The following is a 25,176-nucleotide window of genomic DNA, read 5'->3' on the forward strand; positions in this document are numbered from 1 at the left end:
AAAGAGTTTCTTCTCTTGTTCTGCTAATTTGTAGTTTCTTTCCCTTTGTGTACTGGTAGATTTGCTGTTGTGCTGCTGCTTGTGTGCTCACTCTGTCAGTGCCCCCTGCCCCTGTACTGCATTATATAAAATTATTACTTGCTGCCAGCCCTGACATAGCAACCACCTCCCTTTCCCATTCCCACCCCTTCTTGGCATTCCCACTTTCCAGGAGACTCACTAGTGCCACAGCCAGTGCATAAAGCTCACAAGACACACCAGTTGATACCCCTGAGCTAGCAGAATACCAAATACAGAAAAAAAAAGAAACCATAAAGTAGAAATAGAAACATGCAGACAAAACAAAACTGAAAACTGCAACAAGCCCGACTGTATTGTGCAGTGCAACAATGTAAAAAAAAAAAATCACCACATTCCTCATAAAAAATCAGATAAAATCAAGAAATATAAAACATCATTCAGAATAGTAAAATCATACTATTTATTTATTTATTTAACATTTCTTTTATACCGATATCCGTTCGCACATCGTATCGGTTCACAGTGAACAAAAAACCATACTAATAAAAAACCATACTAATAAAAAGAATAAATATTTCAAACAGCCAATGAATAACATCCAATAATTTAAAACTCACATAGCTTTATTTTAATATTTCCCTAAACACCAATAAAATATTTGAAAAGGTGCATTAAAAGTACCCCAAAATTGAAATTAATAAACATTAAAAAAAATTTCTCGCTCTCCATACCTGGGATCTTTTGTTGGTCTATCATCATGAGGTTGTTGTGGATTGGCGGAAGGGGTGCTACACAAACTTTATGCTCTCTCTCTCTCTCTCTCTCATGTGCATGCATACACATACACCTCTTACACGTGTTCATTCTCTCAAACGTTCCCTCACAAGCTCTCACACCCGCACACACATAGGCTGTGGACACATTAATGCATGGCTGTGCACAACTTTTTGTGATTTAGCACACCCAAATGTGCATACAAACACTCATAGATAAAAGCAGCCTTGCTGATGATCCCCCTTTGGGCTTGACACCTGGTGCAGTTGCCCTCTTGCCTCTCCCCCCCCCCCCCCCACCCAGATTCTGCCAAGGACCCCTACACCACAAACTCACTCCATTTTCAGTCCCCATGGACTAAACCTAGCCCCAGAAACTTTATGCCACCTCTGGTCAGGAATTCAATTTTCAGCATTAAGAAAATGAGTTTAAGCCTTCACATCCCTGAACCTGGGGAGTAATAGCTAATGCCTTAACATGGGATTTGCTTGGAGGACTACAAGATTAGTAGGGGGAGGGGGGAGAAAGAGGAAAACCTAGGGCAAGTGGTAGAGGGATACAGGACAAGGTGTGGGGGAGATATCCAGGAGGACTCGGGGCATAGAGTGGATTTGGGGGAGAAAGGGATACAGAGGAAGGAGGGGAGGGGAAGAGAGAGAGATTGCTAGGCCATGGAGTTGGGAAAGAGAAAAAGGGAAATGCTGGGTAGGAGAGGGGAGAGAGGGGTGTGCTTTGCTGAAGCTGCCACCACTATAAGGACAGCTGTGTCTTTGCTGCTAAAGGGGAAAGCTCTGTGTTAGAGCAGACGCTGGTAAGTGAAAGGGGGTGCATAATTCTGCATATCTGCCCCAGGCGCAGAAAAAGCTGGTCCTGGGCTCTGGTCGTCAGCTCAGGATTTATGCACAGAAAACTTTATGCATACATAGTTTTCAGCACAGAAAACTGTATGCATACATAGTTTTCAGCACAGAAAACATGGTTTATTCACATAAATCATGGTTTATGCGTGCTAAATATTTTTTGTGCACATTTTTGAGTTAGTGAGCTTTTCAATTATTTTGTGCCCATTGCATTAACATACCATTAGCTTACTGCATTGGCAGTTAACTCTTCTCTCTTTTTTTTTTTTTTTTTTTTTTTTATAGAGCAAAGAAATGTATGCTGAAGTTCAGTACACACATTTTTTACTCGCATCTTATTACATCAGGCTCTGTATTCTGATTTATACTCTCTAATGGTCTCACAAGATTACCAGCAAAGGCTTAAAGCTGTGCTTTCTAAATTGTGGGTGAGGACTCCAAATGGAGTCACAAAATCCTCAGCTGGGGTCACATATTCCTTAAATAAACGCTCTTCAAATACCAGCAGCAACAGCATTAGTAGTAGAAGTCCACGTAGGGTCTGTGTGATCCAGCGCGCACTCATAGGTCCTGCAGTTTCTGTGGTAATAGAAAGCCCTATATCAGGAAACATTGGAGACATTTGCATGGCCTGTGAGCATGCACTGCTTCTGAGGCTCCACACTGACTTTCATTACTAATGCTGCTACCTCTTGCAGATCATCATAAGGCTCAGAACCTGCCATGAGTGGAAAGGAGGGGAGGAGTCAGAATGTATGGGCTAGTGAAAATTGCCACTGCACCTCTATTCTCACCCACCGCTGAGCTTATCCTAAAGCAAAATATGGCCCTGTTATTAACCTACCTTCTCTTCCCATCCATGTCATCCACTTTTGACTGAGGGCCCAAGGGAAAATGGTGCCACTGCCATAGGGATTTTTGTAGGGGCTGTTTGAAGGAAGGGATCAGATGGAGGAGGCGTTTGAGGGATGGACAGTTGGAGCGAGATTATCTGTAAAAGTTGAGAGATGGGGAATAAAAAAGATTGACTAGGCATATAAGAGGAACTCAGCTAGTAGGATGCAAAAGGATTGGAGGGAAAGAGGTGAGGGAGAAGGAATGGGCGATGAGGGAATGGGGGATAGGGTGAGGTGGAAGGGCTGACAGTCGATAAGTTGGGGGTTAGAAGAAGAGCTTTGGGATGTGAAAAAGACTGGAGGAGGTGGGATAGGGGATAGGTTGGGGAGGTGAAAGGAGCTGGAGAACGAGGGGGTCTACTGGAGAGGAGAAGGTTAAAGAAGATATCCTCTGGAGGGGGATGGAGGTTGAGAGAGGATTGGCTGCAGATGATAGAGATTGAGAGGTGATAAACTGGAGAGTGGGGACAGTCAGTTGGAGCTGGATCATCCCTCTGTTAATTTGCTTTGGTCATCCACTGTGGTAATGTGAATTTTCAAGTGCTAAAATGGGGTCACATTGGCTAAATATTTGGGAAGTCCTGGCTTAAAGGCATAGGCATATCTATGTAAAGGCACGCAGGGCTTAATTTTTAGGGGAATGGCCAGGAAGACAGTTCTGGCACTTTTTTACAGACTTAAGAGGCAGAGCAGTAAGGATGATGTTCTTCAGCCCCTACCCTCGAGGCTGCCTGTAGGGAAGGAAAGGGGTGAGCCTGGAGCACACAGAAAAGAACATCTACTCTACTCCCTAATCTAGCCTCTTCTTGTTTCCCCTCCCCACACATCTCCTTCTGTATTGCAGGGAAGAGAAACAAAGTGTGATACTGAAGTAGAATCTGCAGAGCAAAGAACAGGCTTTGTGAAACATGTGAGCAGTTGTGTCAATTGTGAAGGCTTCTACCCTAGCCTTGATGAATGGCATTACTGCTGTAATGGCCGGGGAGTGGTTTAAAATCATTAGATAGCTCTTTCTTAATTCCCACCATTGCAAACAGAAAATATCTTCACACTGGACTTAGCTGATTTTCACATTTATTATCCCTGTAAATTGAGTATATATATAATAATCTAGAACTAATGATATAATGTAAAGAAGGGAAAAATACAAGTAAATAAACAGAATATATATATATATATATATATATATATATATATATATATATGGGAGACAAGAGTGAAATTAAATCTGCTCACTTTCCTGAGACCGTCTCATCAATCTCAGCCATAGAACTGTCAGCAATGCCAGAGACTCAGCTAGCTGGCCATGGCTTGTCTTTGAATGCCCTCCTTTACTGCCAATGCAAAGGTATTAGTCTTGTGAACTGGTTTATATAGAGTATCTTGTTTTGTCTGCTTTTTCCCACCACTATTCAGTCATAAATTATGCTGTGTACCCTTTCCTTATACATTCCAGTCCTAGGGCAGAGGGGCCCTGACAGGTGCTGGCTCAAAAAGGTCAATGCAATGTGACCTATAGGTTTCTTGAGAGCCTCAGAGACTTGCCACTAGCACACATTTTCAGAAAAGACAGAATTTAACAGAAAAGAGAAGCCAAAAGGTTAAACAAATCCTGAATGTATAGATTCACTATTTTTACAGCTCAGTCAGTGGTCCAATTCTTCGGGGGCCCAAATGGCCCTGGCTCCATAACACCAAACTTTTTCACATTGTCGGTCCCTGTCTAATGCCACTGCTCACAACATTCAAACTTGTACTAACTCAACCCCTTTTTATGCCCATTACCAGGATGTTGGTTTCTGGCAAAACAACCCAGAATGACATTCTGCCACCTTTTTTCTGGGACCCGAGAAAGTGGATCATAGTCAACAGTGTATATCAATTCTGGCTCCCCTGAGGAAACAGAATGGAGCTAGGAGTTGCATGGATTATTTATAGCGCTCTCCCACCCCACCCCCAGCCCTTAGAGGAAGCAGAAGAGAACATAGTGTTGGAGCTGCATACCCTGAAACCAGGGTAGCCACATGGCTTTAATTTTTGTGCAATTTCCCAGCACAATTTAGGAGACTCTTAAGGGACAAAAGCCAAGGTAAAAAAAAAAAAAAAAAGGTAAACATATGAAGCAGGAAGGGGGGGCACAGGGGCCATGTATATTTTTTGTATATTTTAAACTTCAAATACCCTAAATTTAAGAAGGTGCACCCACACACACAAATTTTGGGGCACCACCAGCATCAACTACTCCTTTCTCCTAAATTTTCAGCTGGCTCCCTACTTACTAAGCATATCTGGAAGCTGAAAAGTACAAGAGAGTGAGACCTCTAGCTAGATTGCTGTAGGAGAGTACAAAAGAGTGAGACCTCCTCTGGCTAGAGTGCAAGAGAAGTGAGACCTCTGGTTAGAGTGCCATGCTTGCTGGGCCTGCCTCATCCATCCTCAAAACAGACTCTGCTAGATCAGTCTCCCCCCTCTCCAACCCCCATGCTGCATAATCTGATGACATCACAGACAAGTGTTCTGCTGGAAGGAGAACATATTACAGCCAAAAAAAAAAGCAGGAGCTGCAACTTTATTAGCACCTTATGACAGGTTTACAGGAACAGAAGATAAGGGGAGGGCTATGTTTTATCGCCCATAATCATTTTTTGGCTGCTGGGAGTCAGGGGAAATTCTTTGCCTTGCTAGTCAGACTCCTGTGTGAGCTGGCTGGGCTGATCTCAGACTAGGGGCAGTACAGTAGGCCAGTGAGAGAACAAATGGAGACATGCCTGAAGAGGGAGGAGCAAGTGTAAAGGTGGCTGCTGCAGGCTGGGTAAGAGCTGGCAACATGGGCAGGAACTTTACATGATGCTGTAGTGCCCATAGTTAGCCAGTCCAGAGGAGGGGATACTCATTAAATGAGCACATGAGCAACAGTAGAAGCATTGTGTGTGTGTGTGTGTGTGTGTGTGTGTGTGTATTCTAAAGTGTCTGAGAAAATGTGTGTCTGTGTCTGAGAGTACACGAGAGTATATGTCAGTGTCTAAATGTGTCTCAAAGTGTATGTGTGTGCACGCTATCCCCTTTTTCCCCACCAATCTTAGGCTCACCAGCTATGCTAACACCACTGTGCAACAACACGGTTTTAGCTACTTTTTACCCAGTCTGGAGACTTTTCACAGTGGATCTAGTGACTTCAAGTAAGAGTTGACAACTCTGCATAGATGTCCAAATGGGGTGGGCCACCCAGGCCCTAGCCCATCCAACTTTATCTCAGTAGTAGGCCATCTCTGCCTGCAGGTAAAAAGAAGACCCTAGGGTCTGGGAATGAATAGTTCCAATGTATGATTTATGCAAAGAATGTACATAAGAAAGAATGACTTTAACTGTAAACATAAAGTAAGAAATTGGCAGTGGGAGCAGAGCTGGGGGTGGGGCTAAGGGCAGAGCTTAGTTGGTCCCCTTACCAAAAAGGCGTTCTGCTGCCTGTGAGGGTAATGCCTGCCAGCCCCACTGCTTCTGCTACTCCAGGGTGTGTTGGATTCCTGCTCATCATGCTATCATCCCAGACCCTGCCACCTCTGCTGCTGGAGACCACACTGATGAGAGTGAATAAGGAGTTGTGGGGGGGAGGGGAAGGAGGATGAGTGAAGGAATTGGAGAAACTGGGTTGTGTGAGGGGAAGGGGGAAAGAATGACTTGGGATCAAAGATGCTGCGGGGTGTGAGAGTTTAGATCGGAGAGATAGATGATCAGAGTTGGGGGGGAGGTAGTCTGTGAGTGAAATGATTGAAAGGAGGTGGATTGCAAGGGAGTGGAAAAAGAATTGGGTATGGTGGGGAAGGGAGAGAGAGGAGCCTGAGTGAGTGAGAACAGCAGTAGCTCCCTTTCTCCAGCCCCATGGAGGCAAAGAGCAGGCCATGATTTTGAATTCCAGGCCCCTGGAGACTGAGGGCAGTGGGCAATGCACACCAGTCTGTTCCCACCTCCTAAAGCAGAGGTGAGCCAGCTGATTCTGGCTTGAAGAGGCCTGTACTTTACTGCTGAGGAGGAAAATTGCTGGAGAAGGTGATTTTCCAAGGAGAGGCTTGAGGATCACTAGGGATAGAGGGTTATATATACTGTAAAGGTGAAGGGGGAGAAGAAGGGCCACTGGGGAATTTATTGTGGGGGGCTGGGGATGGAGGATCAGCTTCACCAGGGCAGAGGGGGAGGGGGTTAGAGTGCCCTATTCTCTCTATCCGCCTTTTCCTCCTTACTCCAGTGATCCTGCATCCCCAACCCCCAGTCATCCATTGCCTACCAGTGCTCATCGAGCATGTTAATAATGTGAAGAATGTGCTCAGGTATGTGTGAGAGTGTTATACCTGGCCCTGGTCCCACTCATCTCGCCGCCCTCCACATTCCACACCTCCTTTTTGTCTACAATTTAGGCACTAAAGGCAAAGTTCCAGGTTACATAGGAGCACTTGGCAGTAAGGCACCAGTGCTACACTAGTTAAGACTCCTCCAAGTTTCTTCTGTGTTTTCTACTAGTATGGTCCTCATGTTTTTTGCAGGAAAAGCTCACACCTCTATTGATGCATCTACTTTGAGTTCTATTTATGCTTTCATCAAGCCATAAAGGGCAGATGAGCAGCCTTTGGTAGATGCAGCCTTTAGCAAAAGAGATTTGTCAGGTTACAGTGAACCCAACCAAGTATGGTGATGCTAAAATACATTCCAATGATACTGTCTTTTGTAGTAGAAGAGAAATTTTCTTACCTATTAATTTTCTTTTTTATCTCCAAAATAAAATTGGGCCCAAACCCTCTTTCCCAGTCCCACCCGTTGTGTTTGCAATCTTTACTTTAGGAGTTCACTCCTTTTTCTTAAGTACAGCCTAAAAGTAGTCCATGCATATTATCGCTATCAAGGATTTCCTTCTCCAGCATTGCAGCTTGATATATGGAAGAGGCAGATAATAGAGTGAGAACATACAAATAACCTCTCTTTTCTTTATAGTTTTTCTGTTGTATGTTCAGCAGAGGTGCTCCTACTGGAGGAGAGAGTTGTGCTGTTCAAAATCACATGATGAAGCAAGAGAAGTCAGAGTTCTGCGAACTGTAGGTGTGGCTCTGGTCTGTTATACTTCCCAGACAGGCATACCCAACAGTCCTGTGTTTGGGCATTAATAGAAATAAAAACTGACAGATAAAGACAATTTATTTTTTGTACAGATAATTTTAGGCTTTGCCAAATTTGTTTGAAAGAACACATAGAAAGCTAGAATGCAAATATGTGTATATGTGTGTATGTGTGTATATATATGTATATAAATATCCAACATGAAATACAAGCACTTTCTTAAATTTAGGGTATTTGAAGTTTAAAATATACAAAAAAAAAGTATACCCAACACTCTACATGTTACAACAACATGTTAATGCAAAACTTCTCAAATTTTATTCATTTCTGATATGTAAAGAATAAATTACTTTCATGTATAAACCACACTCTTTAATATCCTCCCCCCATAAATTACCATTCATTCACACCTCATACATGCCACACACACTACAATAAAAACTCACACTCCAAATATCACACTCTAAAATAACAACAATACTCAATCCTGTCACCCAACGTATCTAGCAGACATACCCACTTCTTAACCTCGCAAATGTAACAATACACAATCTCTGTTCCCACCCATTTTACATCTCATTCACCAACCTAACAAAGGCCTAAGTTTCGCCTGTTGCAAGGCTTCATCAGGGGAACATTGCATATTGAACAGTTACTTATTGGATCTATATCAGGTAACATGATAGCAATAACTGTCCATTCATAAATGTAGAATCCAAAGTTCTTTTACGGTTCCCGCCTGATTTAGTCCTTTGCGATAAATCGTGTCACATCCTGCTTCAGGTGCCCTGTTTCATCTCTATATATTATATTCTGATGATTCAACATATAACAATTCCAATAACTTTATTTCCACACAGGAAGGGTAGTCATTAATTGTAGTGCATGTTACCACTGTGAAACAAAAATTAATAAGCCTTTATTAACTACACATGTGCACCTTACTTTTAATGTTTTTAGAACAGTTTTCCTATATCTTCCCAACCCCTCCTCTGACCACAACATACCTTTATTGTGGTCACAGTCCAACTACATGGCAGTGCATACCATATCTTTCCTATATAAATGTTCACTAGAATGAGGCGGTCACAAATTGTAGCACGCATTACTGCTGTGAATATGAAGTTAAAAATAGAAAATTCCTAGAGGACTTCCGGTGATGAAGCGCTGCTGAGTGGATGTCGCCGCTCCCAGGGAACCGGAGATAATCTTTGCCTTCCTGAGTTACTGACCCGCAATTACACTTCTATGTGGCAGGAAGGTACCGACAACATTCAAGACATATGATTCTATTCTTTTTCTGCCCATGATACCTGGTGTCCAGCCAGTAGAAGAAATCGGTGGTGAACACGACACAGGATGACAAGATGGCTGTTGAAATGGGCCCTCAGCCAGAGTGGGGGTCTCAGAAAACTCTAGTCTGTGCGCTTGCAAAGGCAGAGGCAGCAGCCTTAAGTGATTGATGAGATCCATGAAAAATTGGAAGCCGATAGGTTAACTGTAGCGGTCCTTGAACAGAAGGTGAGATGCCAAGACGAACGGCTGGATGACTTGGAATCCACAATTAAACAACTTCAAAACAAAAATCAAGAGCCTGGAGTCTAAGCCTAATGAACTAGAAAACTGCAGCAGAAGGAACAACATTCAGGTTTTGAAACTGCCTGAATCACTGCAGGGTGAAGTGTTGCTGAGGTGGTTCGAGTCCTGGCTGCCGGAGACCCTGGAAATGACGGGATCAGGCCATCCAGTTTTAGTGGAGCCTGCACGTCGTTTAGGAGCCATGGCGGCGAACAGCAACAAGCCTAGGCAAGCAATTGCTAAATATCTAAATTATACTGACAAAGCCAAAGTTTTGGAAGCTTACTGGAAGAAAAAGGAGCTTTTGTATGAAGGTCAAAAGCTGCTGTTTCCTGACTTTTCAGCGTGGGTGCTTGCTGCAAGGAAAGAATTCACACCATATCGCACCCAGTTGTTTCATAAGGGCATCAAGTTTGCCTTACAGTATCCGTCTCATTTAAGGGTGTTCCACCAGGGCACCTCTCAAATATTTGCTTCCATGGAGGAAATAAAAAAAATCTTTGGACTCTGTTTGACTTTATGATGGTAATGGGGGGAAGGGTTTATTCTTCCCCTTTGAATACAATGTTTAACGGAACATATGGTTATTGGGAGGCTGCCCTGTTTACCAGATGTTTTGGGGGGGTTTTTTGTCTTGAGATTTGTCGGACCGGGTGAAGCAATGGCTTTTTGAACAGGCATCCCTTTTTCAGTTAATTGTCCTGGACTGCTGTTAAATCAGAGGGGATCGTTATACTCATCAATGTTTGTGCACAAGCTTTTTTTTTCTATTTTTGTTCTTTTTATGCTTTGCGTGCTGATCTGGCCTTTCTCTATTTGGATTCTTGGACTTTTTTCTTATCTCTGGTTCCCAGAGGCTCAGGACCCTTGAAGAAACTCCAGGTTACTGTGCAGCATGACTTAGTCCTCTGAAGATTAGCAGTAGATTAGCAGTAGCCTTCCACTCCGGGGAGGCTCCAGCGCCAGCCGCGCTCGATTTCCTGAAAATTAAAACAAAAACGGAAAAAAAAAGAAACGCAGCCACCGCGACAAGGCCCGCCCACGGCAAGCCCTTCGACCCAATCAGGGTCAGCCCGGCAGACAATCAAAACTTCGCGCTCCGAGGCGCCATCTCTCTTTCTTCGCCGTCCTCGGCCCGCATCTGAAGACCTGCGCGACCGGCACCCAAGCCCCGCCGGGGGAAGGTCAGGTCAGTGCCCGCCTTCCACTCCGGGGAGGCTCCAGCGCCAGCCACGCTTGATTTCCTGAAAATTAAAACAAAAACGGAAAAAAAAGAAACGCAGCCACCGCGACAAGGCCCGCCCACGGCAAGCCCTTCGACCCAATCAGGGTCAGCCCAGCAGACCTTTAAGCCCCATCCGTCTAGGCGTCGCACGCCGAGCGTCGCACGCCGAAGGAGCACGACAAAGGGGCTGGCCCCTTTGTGCGCCCCTTAGTGCAGCCCAGAAGAGCAGCCCAGAAGCCAGGTCTCTAACCCAGCTGGTTCGTCAAGGTAAGCCCGACAGCTTATTCCATTAGCGCCAGCGAAAGCGCAGTGCCTGTTCAGCGGCCTAACCTACTAGCCCTTGACGAACCCTCAGTCCCAGATCGGAGTCTACCACCTTCTCCCGGATACCCCTAGCCTAGAGGGTACTCCAACCTGCTGTCTACATATCCGCTCATCCGTCCACCATGCTTCCACTTTCTATCCCCATCATCTACAACCAAAGGTGGAGAGCTCCTAAGCTCCCTACACCCCACCTTAACCGCCAACAGAGAATCAGGCCCATCATGCTGACACCCATAACCCAATGCCTTGGCCTGGCTCTTCTTTCACTCACACTATTCAACGCGCAATCTATATCCAAAAAAACCACCATACTCAATGACTTCTTATCCGACTCAAAACCTGATATTTGCGCTATAACAGAAACCTGGTTACAACCCTCCGACATTGCCCTAATCAACCAGCTTCCTATCCAGAACTACGATATACTATCCATACCCAGACGTAAAAAAAGAGGAGGAGGCCTGCTCCTAGCAGCCAAGAAACCACTAGGCCTGACACTGCAGACATCCAATTCCATAGCAAACATAGAATTCGCGCTATTCAACTCTAAACATCTAATCATTGCACTAATCTACGCTCCCCCCGGAATTCTTGAATCAAACCCTTCCCCAATCATTGAGCTAACAGCAAAACACCTGATCTCCGGAAAACCAGCCATTTTGATGGGAGACTTCAACCTCCATGTGGATGCCCAACCTCAATCCTCCAACTGTAAAACTCTTCTCTCCTCCCTCAACCATATGGGCTTCAAACAAATAGTAAAAGATCCCACCCACAAAGCAGGTCACACCTTAGACCTTATCTTTATAAACGAAGGTCTCTCATCGCACTCCATTCCTACCTGCTCCTCGGTACCTTGGTCTGATCACAGCATCATCACATCTATGTTAGAGATATCGGAACCTCCCCGCCACACAACCCAAACAATCTCCATTTCGATTAGAAAACAGTGCCCAGGAGATTACCTAAGCAAACACCTGACTAAGGAACTAGTGAATCTAGACCTTACAGACACCAACTCAGCTACATCTTCTTGGCTCAACATCACTAACAAGGTCGCCGATCAAGTATGTCCCATGAAAACAAAGACCATCAACCCAGACAAGGACAACAGGAAGCCCTGGTTCACCACAGAGCTGAAGTCACGCAAACACGAGCTTAGAAGCAAAGAAAACCAATGGCGAAAAAACCCAACTAAAACATCCCTCCTCAACTACAAATCATGTCTTAACTCATACAGAAACGAAATCAACAAAACCAAGAAAGAATTCTTCTCCAAAAAAATACACCACTTCTCATTTGATTCAAGAGCCCTCTTCGCCTACGTCTCAGCCCTCACCAAACCTCCTGGACCGTGCATCCCCGATGACCAAGCTCTTATTAAAGCCAATGAGCTAGCCAACTACTTTGACAACAAAATTACCACACTCGTTGCCCCTCTCAAAGGGACACCCCCGCACACAAATGTCACCAGTTTCCACAGCTCGCAAACACCTATAGCACCCGCTCTTCAACCCAACACTTTCACCCCAGAGCTCACATCTCTCGAACCCACGTCCACCTTGGAAATAACAAACATTCTAAAGAAGATAAAACCGTCTTCTCACCCCCTAGACCATATCCCATCAAACCTGCTAAGTTCCATCCCTGACATTGTGGCCAAGCCACTTGCAGATATCATTAACCGCTCTCTCGCCCAAGGCCAAGTTCCCAATCAACTCAAGTCTGCAATGCTCAAACCTCTCCTCAAAAAACCCAACCTTCCCACGACCGATCCTGCTAACTACAGACCTATAGCAAACCTTCCTATGTTAGCCAAAATTATGGAGAAAGTGGTTAACCGACAACTTTCGGAATTCCTTGATGACAACAATATCCTCACCAATAACCAGTTTGGATTCCGGAAGAAAAAGAACACCGAATCACTATTAGCTACTCTAGCTGACACCATTATCTTCAATTTTGAAAAAGGACATCCTTGCCTTCTCGCACTCCTAGATCTGTCGTCAGCGTTTGACACCGTGAATCACACTAGCTTACTACAACGACTCACTGATATCGGCATCACAGGAGCAGCGCTCAACTGGTTTAAATCCTTCCTAGAAAACAGAACATACAGAGTCAAAATAAATAACAAGGAATCTCATCCCATCCAAGCCAAAATGGGGGTACCACAAGGATCTTCACTCTCCCCCACCCTTTTCAACATATATCTTCTCCCACTCTGTCAACTTCTCACCGACCTCAAGCTTACCCATTTCCTATACGCGGATGACATACAAATCATCATCCCCATAACGGACACCTTACACAAGACCATGGCCTTCTGGAATAAATGCCTCTCAACCATCAACCTGGTTCTAAATACCAACAAAACGGAAATCCTTATAATAGCACCGGAAAAATCTACCCTGCTGACCTCCAGCAAGTCTCCAGACACCTCAGGATTCACCACCTCACCGCAAGTCAGAGATCTGGGTGTTATACTAGACGACAGATTCAGCCTCAATAAATTCATCAACAATACCACTAAAGAATGCTTCTTTAAATTACAAGTCTTAAAGAAACTAAAGCCACTTCTTCGCTACAGAGATTTCCGCACAGTGCTCCAAGCCATCATTCTCCCGAAACTAGACTATTGTAATTCGCTTCTGCTGGGACTTCCCGCCTGCTCCACCAAACCCCTCCAGATGGTACTAAATGCCACAGCAAGAATTCTCACCAACGCCAAAAAAAAAGACCACATCACCCCGATCCTCCAGCACCTTCATTGGCTTCCCATTAAATACAGGATACAGTTCAAAAGCAGCATGATGATGCATAAGGCCCTTCATAGCATATCCCCACTCAACTTAACCTTCAAGCTGCAACTACATACTTCCGATAAACCAACTAGAAGAGCATACCAAAACAGATTGATTACCCAGCCCGCAAAATACTCCCTGAGAAAACACGCTCTATCAACGGCGGGCCCGTCCCTCTGGAATTCCCTTCCACCAGACCTCCGCCTTGAGTCGTGCCATTCTACTTTTAAGGCAAAACTAAAGACTTGGCTCTTCCTGCAAGCATTCCCAGAGAGCTAAGATCCAAAACAAAACAAACCCTGTCCTTTTGTTCTAATGTATTTATCCTTATGCTTTATTTATCCAAGATTATAAATTGCCTTATCTATATATTTATAGTTGTTTATAGTTGAACCTAGCTAGTTTGTTTTTTCTTATTTACTTAGACCAAATTTTTTGTTTTCTGTTCCAAGATTTGTTCCATGTAAACTGCCACCCGGCAGTAGTTATTACTGTTAACTGTGAACCGGAGTGATATGTATTGTATACAGGAACTCAGGTATATAAAAACCATAAATAAATAAATAAATAGATCTAGAGTCGATCAGGATCCTTGGGTTTAAGAGTGGAATATGTTTTCTTGGGGTAATTGGGGATTGTGTGTGTGTATGGAGTATGTATCTGTGACTATAACTGGTTCACTATGTTCTTCCCTTGGGCTTTTGCAATGAGTGGTTCTGATATACTGCATGGATGGGGAGGGAGCTATGGCTGGGGGTTTCCACCCTTGCTCATAGAGGTTTATTCTGCTGTTGCGCACTTTCAGAATGTATGCTGACTGATATCAGTTTAGGTTCTCTTAATATAAATGGGTTGCATTCCTCCATTAAGAGGAATAAATTGTTAAATGAGCTCTGTAAGCATAAGTTTCACATAGTTTTATACAGGAGACACATCTGGCAAACCTGTCTGAAACAACATAAATTGCAGAGGGAGTGGGTTGCACAATGTTATTTTTCTTCCTTCACTTCTCATCAGAGAGGTGTGGCCATTCTGATACATAAGAATGTTTCATTTGTTAAAGAACAAGTTGTCACTGATTCTAATGGTAGAATGGTATCGGGGAGCGGTGTTCTCCAGGGAGTAAAGGCAGTGCTGGCCAATGTTTATGCTCAAAATCAATATTCTCACACTTTTTATACCACACTTATGGCTAAGTTGATGCAGTGGGAGGATTATGAAATTCCCATTTTAAAGACACACCTAGTATAGATAAGGTTATCTATTGGAAAGTAGCCAAGTCTGTGATGCGTGGTCATATATTGGCTTATAAGACAAGCAAAAAGAGGGAGAGGGATAGGAAAATGTTAACCCTGTCTAAGCACATAGCCATGCTCAAGCGTGTGCATATGTGTGATATGACAGACGCTATTAAAGATGAACTACAAACAGCGCGAATGGAATTAGATACACTGTTAACAGTTTGGGCACTACAAAACTTGGCTTTTTATAAGTACAAATTATATCACTGGGGGAATTAGTCCGGGAATCTATTAGCCAGATTGGTTGTCTGAATTGCATCCCACGCCTTGTATAACACGATTGCTACATGACTCACATATGCATGTACTTTCCTTCTCCATAGTGAGAGCTTTTGAGAAATATTTTCAATCTTTATATGCCTCTGATGAGTCATCAATAGAGAACTCCTTTTTTGATGATTTGACTCTCCCTTGTTTAGATGAGACAACCAGAGCAGGGTTAAATGATCCTATACAAGAGCATGAAATTCTACGGGTTATTAAGCAGCTTCATTTGGCCAAGGCTCCGGGACCTGATGGTTTGGTTTTCAGAGTTTTATAAATTATTGGGAGAACTCACCCTTACTCCTCTTAAGGACATGTATCATGCAGTGTGTGAAAATGGTGTGCTTGAAACTGGGCATAATTTGGTGACGTGGTACTCTTGCCTAAATCAGGTAAAAACCCTAAATACCCTGAAGCATATTGCCCAATCTTGCTGCTGAATCAAGATCTTAAAATCTTGGCAGCAGTTCTCGTCCATAGGTTGAATAACATTATCTAGACTTTAGTCTCTCAGGACCAATCAGGCTTTGTTAAAGGCCGATTGTCTAACAATAATATTCTTAAAGCCGTTTTGGCTGTGCAGGAGGTCAATAGAAATGGTCTCTTGGTCAGCTTAGATGCTGAAAAGGCAATTGACTGCATAGAGTGGCCATATCTTGTCTAGGTCTTGGAGAAATTTGGGCTGGGGGAACATTTTGTAAAATGGGTCAAATTACTGTATAATAAGTCAAAGGTCCAGCTCATGGTTAATGGATTATCTAGCCCATTTATATTGAGCAGGGGTACCAGGCAGGAATGCCCATTGTCACCCTTGCTCTGGAGCCTCTGGCCATTAAATTGCAGTTTACCTTTCTTTGAAGGCATATCTATTAGGAACTCTGTAATTAAATTGAGTTTATTCGAAGATGATATGCTGCTATTTATAGGCAATCCTACAAGCTGTTTATGGGACATAATACAGATCATTGATGTTTCTGGGAAATTTGCAGGGCTCAAAATTAATTATACTAAATCTGAAGCCCTCCCCCTGAACAGGTCTTTTTGAGTAAGATAGCTAGGGACGTTTCCTGTATCATAGGCCATGGATCGTATGCACTATCTAGGTATTCAACTGGCAGACTTGTATAAATATAATTTGAGTAGTGTTGAAAAAATGGTCAAAAGGTTACTTCAGAAGTGGAAGTCCCTGCCTTTGTCATTTTTAGGTAGGTGTGTGCTGGTGAAAATGGTTCCTATTTGGATTAAAAATAGGGATATCTCAGTATTTTGCACCATCATAACAGCCTTCATATGGGGTCATAAAAGAGCATGGATAGCATTGAACACCTTACAGTTGGGGTAGAAGCAAGGAGGCCTGAATGTGTCCGACTTAAGGCTGTACAATGTTGCCTGCAGCTTGTCATATTCAGGATTGAGTTACCGATTAATGTTAAATTTGATATTGAGAGGTTATTGTGGGCATGGACTGCTCCATACAATCTGTGGTTCTTTTTTAGACTCTTACGTGCTCCTCTTTTTGGTTGACAGCTATAAGGAGGGCATGGGTTTGGTGGAGGAAGTTATTGGGGTGCAGCCCAATGGTATCCCTTTATTTATTTTTAACTATGTTGGGCAATGGGGATTTTTTTTTTTTTAACCAGGTTTGGAGTGCAAGTGTTTAGAGAGTGGGCTAATTAAGGGCTTAGGAATTTGGGTTGATGGGTTGATACCAAGTCCAATAGTGGTTTTCTTTTCGTCAACTGCAGGACACACAGGATATCCCAAATTCTCAATTTTTTGTGTAACTTCAAGGGTGTCGTCATTGTCTGACTGTATGTAAGGAGGATTTGAAGGTGATCATTCCCAGAGATGGAGTAGAGCTTTCAAGAAACCATCCCTAAATTTAATAAAATCACAATATGGGTGACTCATTTGAAAGCTTAATTACCAGAACCATATGTTCTTAAGTTGGCAAAGCTGTAGAGTGATGTTCTTGGTATGGAGGTGGAGGATAGGGGCATGTGCTTTGCTTTTTCCTTGTTATATAAACACTTGCTATCTGCCTCTGAGGGAAGTGCTGGGAGCTAAGGTTCACCTATGGGATTCCGACTTGTGTGTAAAATGTAACGTGCATAAAGGGATTTTATGCCATATGTTTACAGGTTGCCACAAAATGCAAGCATGTTGGGAAAAGGTTTGTGACTACATTGATCCTTTGATGGGCTACTCGGTACTTTAGTTGGGGATGTTGATTTATTTAGATGTAATGAATCAGGGGGTGAGACTACCTCGCGGGGGACTGAAACTCTCAGTTGCATTGCTGCTAGCAAAGAAGGAGGTGCTGCGTAATTGGATGAGTGAGGAACTTCCCTCATTTCTATCTTGAAAAGAATCCATGCTTCACACTGCTAAAATGGAGTTATTCCGTAACAGAGAATTGCAGCATTTGAAGTGACTGGTTTCTCAATTGGGGTAATTTCTATTATGGAACAGGGTACTGAAATTTGGTTGAGGGGTTCCTTCCCCCTCTTTTCACATACTGGGGTATTGTTAATGCAGTGTCTATATGGGGTGAGTTCTGGCAAACCGGTGTGTTGGTAAGGTGTTGAGTATGCTTTCTTGTATATATAGAATGAGTGACTGTGTGGAAGGGGAGAAAGGGAGGTACTAAGAGGAGAGGGGATAATTCATACAGGGGAAAAACAGAAAAACCCTGTCATGGTATTACAACGTGAAGCACCAGAAATAACTTGGACTCAACTTAGTTGGACTCTGAATTGTTCTCTCCTTTTTTTTATTCAATGTTATCAGACATATGTTTCTTGCTCTCTGTTGAGGGCTGGTTATTATGAATTCCGGAATCTTCTAATAAAAACATATTTTAAAAAAATAGAAAATTCCTCATTAACCACACACCATGACACTGTTTCACTGCTACTCTATGTACCTCCACCTCATTACCGGCTTAAAACATACCTTTAATGCAACCATAGTTAGACCTTGTGGTAGGTCAATGTCGTCCTCTCTCGTACCACTTAAAAATAGTAGATATAGCCACAATTAGACATCCGGATATAAATCCCATAATTTGAACCCAACAATTTAGAGATAACACTCTCATGGCCTGTTCTGTTGCTGACCCCAGGGTTACATCATATCTAAATTCTCTACATCCTATTGTTTTCGTCATACTTCTCCCTTGTTCAATAAAAAAAAAAACTTCCCACTCGATGGCCAAATTCAAGCCTTTTGAGGCCGCTGTCTTCCAATTTTTATGTACTGTTCATACCGATGAAGCATTAGGACTACATTATCTCCTCTAACGAATTGCATTTGCTAGATAATGACAGCACACACATCATCTTCCATGTACCCCTTTTCCAGCCAAAGCTGTACAATTGTCATTGTTCTAATATAACTTTTATGCTGTATAATTTGTGTTTTTAAAGTTCTCTTAGTATGGCCAGTATACAATTTTACCACATGAGCACATTATAATATAAATTACCCCCACAGAATTATAGAAAAATGTCCCTTCAATTGGTGCTTAATTGGTAAATCTGGATGTTGGAATGACCTAATTTGTAACATATTGGGGCATACTACACAGTTACCACATGGAACTGTCCCCACATAACTAGATTCTCCCTTATCCCCAGATACATCAGTTTTTACCAAAGCATCGCTCAAGTTATGATTCCTAGTTTTCGCAAAGATAGGGTTATCTTTGAACACAACATACATGAACAACACGTGCCAGTGTTGTAAAATTATCCCCGTACCTCCATTGTACAAGTTGAATAGGGTAACACAAAAATCAATTGTCAATTGGATTCTTAACAGACAATTGCAGTAAAAGCTTCCTATTAGCATATAGCGCTCTCTTAAAAGTGCGCTTAGTAACTAACTAAGGATAACCCCGCTGCCTAAAAGGAATTTGCATCTGTATTGCTTGCTCCGTGAAATTTCCCACTCATATACAAAGATGCCTCAGTCTTACAAATTGTCCCACTGTTAAAGGAAAACAGCATATTTCTGTCTGCATCCTTATGAAAAATCGATGTGCCCAGATTACACCCATCCTTAAAAATCATTGTATCCAAGAATGAAACCCTCTCAACATTGCTCTGAAATGTAAAATGGAGATTTCCATTTCTGGTATTGAGCCATCCCTCAAATTCCACCAACTCCATCTCAGATGATGTCCAGATGAAAAGATATCAATAAATCTTGCCCAAACCCTTATGTGACCCCAGAATCTAGAAGGATAAACAAACTACTCCTCAAATGCAGCCATATAGAGGCAGGCCACTGAAGAGGCCATAGTGGCCCCCATTGCCATGCCCTTAATATGATGGAAAATACTATGCTGAAGCTTAAAAAAAATTTTCATTAGAGCTATGTGCGCTAATTTAGTTATTAGTTCCCAATGCCAGTATGATAGAGGTGTAGTGCCCAGAGCCTCTTCAGTAATGGACACCGCTGTTGGTTGTTATATTTGTGTAGACTGATGTAATATCTTCTATGACAAATATCCACAATTCCAAGTATTTGGAGCAAGTGAGTGGAGTCCCAAATATAGAATTAACTTGAAGGGACAATTGGTCTTAAAAAAGAATCTACATACTTTGATAGGGGTTCAAGTAGTGATCCTAAACCGGATACTATGGGCCGTCCAGTGACCAGATAAAACTTGGCATAACCGGATGTTTTTTCCAGCAAAAATGCATGTTCTTCTGAGGAAATAGTCTCTGCTTCTCTTGCCTCCTCTAATATTCCACTAATCTCCAAGATCACTGGGATCGTAGAGCTCATCATCAAGCTGTCTTTAAGAGGAATTTTCTGTTTTTAACATCATATTCACAGTTGGTAATGCACACTACAATTTGTGACTGCCTCATTCTGGTGAACATTTATATGGGAAAGATATGGTGTGCTCGGCCATATAGTTGCACTGTGACCACAATAAAGGTATATTGTTGTCTGATGAGGGTTTGGAAGAAATAGGAGAACTGTTATAAAAACATTAAAAGTAAGGTGCAAATGTGTAGTTAAAGGCTTATTAATTTTTGTTTGACAGTGGTAAATACGCTACAACTAATGACTACCTCTCCCTCCCTGTATGGAAATAGTCATTGAAATTATTGTTATATATTGAACCATCAGAATATAATATATAGAGATGAAACAGGGCACCTGAAGCTAGATGGATGTGACACAATTTATTGCAAAGGGCTAAATCAGGCAGAAGCCATAAAAGAACTTCGGGTTCTACGTTTATGAATGGACAGTTATTGCTATCATGTTACCCGATATAGATCCAATAAGTGTAACTGTTCAATATGCAATATTCCCCTGATGAATCCTTGCAACAGGCGAAACGTAGACCTTTGGTTGGTGAATGAAATGTAAAACGGGTGGGTAAAGAGGCTGTGTATTGTTATGTTTGTGAGGTTAAGAAATGGGTACATCTGTTAGATACTTCAAGTGACAAGAATGAGGATTATCGTTGCAATTTAAGGGGCGGATTTTCAGCGCCCTGCTCGCCTAAATCCGCCCAAAACCGGGCGGATTTACGCGAGCAGGGCCCTGCGCGCCGGTAAGCCTATTTTACATAGGCCTACCGGCGCGCGCAGACCCCGGGACTCGCGTACGTCCCGGGGTTTTCGGAGGGGGGCGTGTCGGGGGCGTGTCGGGGGGGCGGGCCCGGTCGACGCGGCGTTTCGGGGGCGTGTCGGCCGCGTTTTGGGGGCGGGTACGGGGCGTGGCTACGGCCCGGGGGCGTGACCGCGCCCTCCGTACCCGCCCCCAGGTCGCGGCCCGGCGCGCAGCAGGCCCGCTGGCGCGCGGGGATTTACGTCTCCTTCCGGGAGGCGTAAATCCCCCGACAACGGTAAGGGGGTGGTGTAGACAGGGCCGGGTGGGTGGGTTAGGTAGGGGAAGGGAGGGTAAGGTGAGGGGAGGGCAAAGGAAAGTTCCCTCCGAGGCCGCTCCGATTTCGGAGCGGCCTTGGAGGGAACGGGGGGAGGCAGCGCGGCTCGGCGCGCGCAGGCTATACAAAATCGATAGCCTTGCGCGCGCCGATCCAGGATTTTAGTGGATACGCGCGGCTCCGCGCGTATCTACTAAAATCCAGCGTACTTTTGCTTGAGTCTGATGCGCAAGCAAAAGTAGGCTGTTCGCGCGCCTCTTAAAATCTACCCCTAAGTGTATATTTGGAGTGTGAGTTTTTATTATCGTATGTGTGGTATATAAGAGGTGTGAATGAATGGTAATTTATGGGGAGGGTATTAGAGTGTGGTTTATACATGAAAGTATTTTATAATTTACATATCAGAAATGAATAAAATTTGTGAAGTTTTGCATTGATTTTGTTGTAACATGTAAAGTTGGGTATACTTGTTTTTTTGTGTGTATATATATAGAGAGAGAGAGAGCCTATGTACATACGTAGCGTATCATATACTATGCATGAATGTATGTAAAAGTATCATTAAAATATTGATTACCCTGTACAGCATTTCATGTCTGTGGTCATAAAATATTTGAGCAAGTAAAACAGGGTTTCCCTTGAAGTAGAAAACAATGTAATATTTATTTTTATGTTTACATTTTATATAGATAGCAGAGCTGGTGAAAGAGCTTCGATGTGAACTTGACCAGTTACTACAAGATAAAATTAAAAACCCCACGATGGACCTGTGCACATGCCCTCGAGGTTCTCGCATTATTGCCATGATTGTCAAACTTGTGACCACCCAGTAATATCCCTTAAAGACCAAGCAGGCAATGTTGATGGTAGCTGGACATTAGTAAAGAAAAACCAGATGTAGTAAATGACCTTTTATTAATGTGCCAAGGTATCATGAAAAAAAAAACCATCTGGATGAAGAAGCAGAAGACAGAAGGCATTTAAAGAAGGTGGTCTCCAGCTCTGCACTTGACTCCATGTGTAGGGTTACCAGACAGCTCTAGGTCATCAGGCACAGGCAGTGCAATCCAGGTTTTGCTCCTTTACATCTATACATTTGTTACCTAAGAGGAAATGGAATTGCAAGTCTATGAATAAGGCAAAAACCAGGACTGGCTCACTCTGTTCCTGAAGACCTGGCATCCTCTGGTAAAACTGTTGTCCTGGAGGATATCAGATGACTTTTGAGGTAAATCAGTGTCATGCTTACCAGATGGTTATAAAGGACAGTAAGACAGCAGCTAGTAACCTATTGTAAAATACATCTTCATATGTACAACATTAAATCTGTGGGAAAACACATTTTGCTTTCAATTTAAATTATTTGTTTGTGTTGTGATGGGTTCTGTGATTGTATATATCTGTGTACTGGAATGGATCCCACCCAAAATTGTTTGGGCTAAGGAATAATTCTGACAGAAAATGTTTTGTCTGATTGGTGCAGTGGGTCAGATAGCATATCCTACACAGCTGATGTTGTCTCATGTCTTGAGTATTGACACTCCAGCATTCTGGAGATTTACAGGATTCTAATGCAGATCTCATTAAGTGACACAGTGCAAGCTTCTCTTTTTAAGTAGCTTGAATTCAAATCATGCTTAATTTCTTAACCTCCCAATAATTTTTTCTTATTCTTGTCCCATAAAGAGAACCTGTGCTGGAACTTTTAATGTAATCTTTCTCTACTTTACTATGTCACCCAGCCTATTTCCACAGGTTTCAGCAATTAAAAAGAAAACTTTATTGTCTTGCCACTTTGAAGTTTCATGAAAGGTGTTAGCCTGAAATTTGATCAGTGACTTCATTTTTCCATTTAGGAATGCAGGTAAGATAGTGTGGCTAAAAATACAATTCATTATTTCTGAATGAAATGTGATTTCCTGCTTGCCACCATAGTGTTATGGTATTATAAATGTTCTAAGCTGCAGCTTGTTTGCCTATATTGATTGACTATTCCCATGTCCTGAGCTACAATTCTGCGATAAAGACAAAACTGATGGTGAAAACTGCCTATTAAACAAGACAAAGGATCTTTTTCTCAAGTATCAACTGAACAAACCAGTTCCTTTTGCACACAAGTTAATAAGCAGACATTTTGGTGGTGGCTGTTAACAATTTGAAAGTCCATAGCTGTACAGAAGCTTTTTTTTTTTTTGTATTTTGGGATCTTTGCTTGTCTGAATACTTTGAGGTTTCAGTTGTTGTTTTTGAGCTGTTGATTTTATTTGGGTAGTTTAGAGGTTCATGCTGATTTCGGGATACAAATTTATAGGTTGGGGCTTATACTGTTTTGGGATTCTTGCTAGTATGTTATGTTAACAGCCAGCCCCATCAATATAACTGCAGGAAGCACAAAATATTCAAAGGCCAACTCTAAAACTAAGAATCCAAAACTCAAAAATGGGCATGCCAAAGTACCTCATACAAAGCCTGTTATCCTGGAACTTCTAACCGTATCTTAAAACTGGCATAAACTATTTAAGCAATGACTGCAAAATAGCAATAGGTATACCAAAATATATACACAGATTCCAAAACGCAAGGCTTCTCAAAATGCATATGTCTTTATCATGTCTACACACATACTCTCTCTCATACACTCAGTTGAGGCCTTTGAATTTGTTGAGAATCTTACAGTTTTTTTGTCATAGCTGCATGGTTTGGTTGTGTAAAAGACTGATTTCTGCCTGGCACTGCTTCCCTCTAAACTTCTAGCTAATGGTAGAATTTGGTTTATAAGGGAGGCTCTGAATTACTTCCTTAACTACCATGCTTATTTGTAAATTTTTGTTTATGAAACTGAAACCAGTTGGTATTGTGAAAAAATATAGTTCCTTGCTCATTTGTCAAATAATGGACCATACAGGCTGTAGCCTTCCACTTCAAGAAATCAAATAAGGTAAATATCTATCTAATACAGTAGATGAAGGCAGAAAAAGACCAATTTGATGTATCCAGTCTGCCCAGTTGTAACATCCAGTCTGCTGACTTGTATATGTAAGCTCATTTTCCTTTTTGTATAACTAAAGCAACTCTCCATAGAACCTACATATTTACAAAATGCATTCCTTTCTTTTGTATTTATTAATCACCTAAATTGAGGCACTATGGGGTAGATTTTCAGAGCCCTGCTCGCCTAAATCCGCCCAAAACCGGGCGGATTTAGGCGAGCAGGGCCCTGCGCGCCGGGAAGCCTATTTTACATAGGCCTCCCGGCGCGCGCAGAACCCCGGGACTCGCGTAAGTCCCGGGGTTTTCGGAGTGGGCGTGTCGGGGGGCGGGGCCGGAGCGCGCGGCGTTGCGGGGGCGTGTCGGCAGCGTTTTGGGGGCGGGTACGGGGGCGTGGCCGCGCCCCGGGGGCGTGGCCGCGCCCTTCGTACCCGCCCCCAGGTCGCGGCCCGGCGCGCAGGAGGCCCGCTGGCGCGCGGGGATTTACGCCTCCCTCCGGGAGGCGTAAATCCCCCGACAAAGGTAGGATGGGGGTTTAGACAGGGCCGGGCGGGTGGGTTAGGTAGGGGAAGGGAGGGGAAGGTGAGGGGAGGGCAAAGGAAAGTTCCCTTCTAGGCCGCTCCGATTTCGGAGCGGCCTAGGAGGGAACGGGGGTAGGCTGCGCGGCTCGGCGCGCGCAGGCTATACGAAATCGATAGCCTTGCGCGCGCCGATCCAGGATTTTAGTAGATACGCGCGACTACGCGCGTATCTACTAAAATCCAGCGTACTTTTGTTTGCGCCTGGAGCGCAAACAAAAGTAGGCTGTTCGCGCTCGTCTGAAAATCTACCCCTATATAAAATGTGCACATATATACGCACACAGTATAAAATAGGCTGAATGCGTGTGCGCATGTGCATGCAAATGCTGCCTCTACTGAGTAAGTGGGGGAATTTTATAAGGGACGTATGCCAACTGTTGCACCGGAGGTGGACTCTTGGACCGAGGGGAGTTTGACGCTACCCGTAGGAGGGATCCTACGGGTCCCCACCGTCGGCAGGCAGAGAGGGCTGATGGACGGAGGCCGGCTGGCGCTTCACCAATACCAGCCCGCGTTCCCCGCGGGTTGAGCCTTTGGGTGCTG

General features: G+C 43.3%; 1 protein-coding gene across 6 annotated transcripts in view; it reads left to right on the forward strand.

The window, feature by feature from the left end:
* DHX57 (DExH-box helicase 57) overlaps window positions 1-22,044 on the forward strand; it is a 473,349-nt gene extending 451,305 nt beyond the window's left edge. For 5 of the 6 annotated variants that reach the window (XM_029594371.1, XM_029594374.1, XM_029594372.1 and 2 more), the window contains one exon: window positions 21,754-22,044. In XM_029594371.1, the coding sequence (XP_029450231.1) occupies window positions 21,754-21,897 (144 nt within the window). In that variant the 3' untranslated portion in view covers window positions 21,898-22,044. The remainder of the gene's footprint in view (window positions 1-21,753) is intronic. The other variant, XM_029594373.1, reaches the window with a different exon arrangement.
* Window positions 22,045-25,176: the final 3,132 nt, after the last annotated feature.

The sequence above is a fragment of the Rhinatrema bivittatum genome, chromosome 3 (assembly GCF_901001135.1).
Source record: "Rhinatrema bivittatum chromosome 3, aRhiBiv1.1, whole genome shotgun sequence".
Taxonomy (NCBI): domain Eukaryota; kingdom Metazoa; phylum Chordata; class Amphibia; order Gymnophiona; family Rhinatrematidae; genus Rhinatrema; species Rhinatrema bivittatum.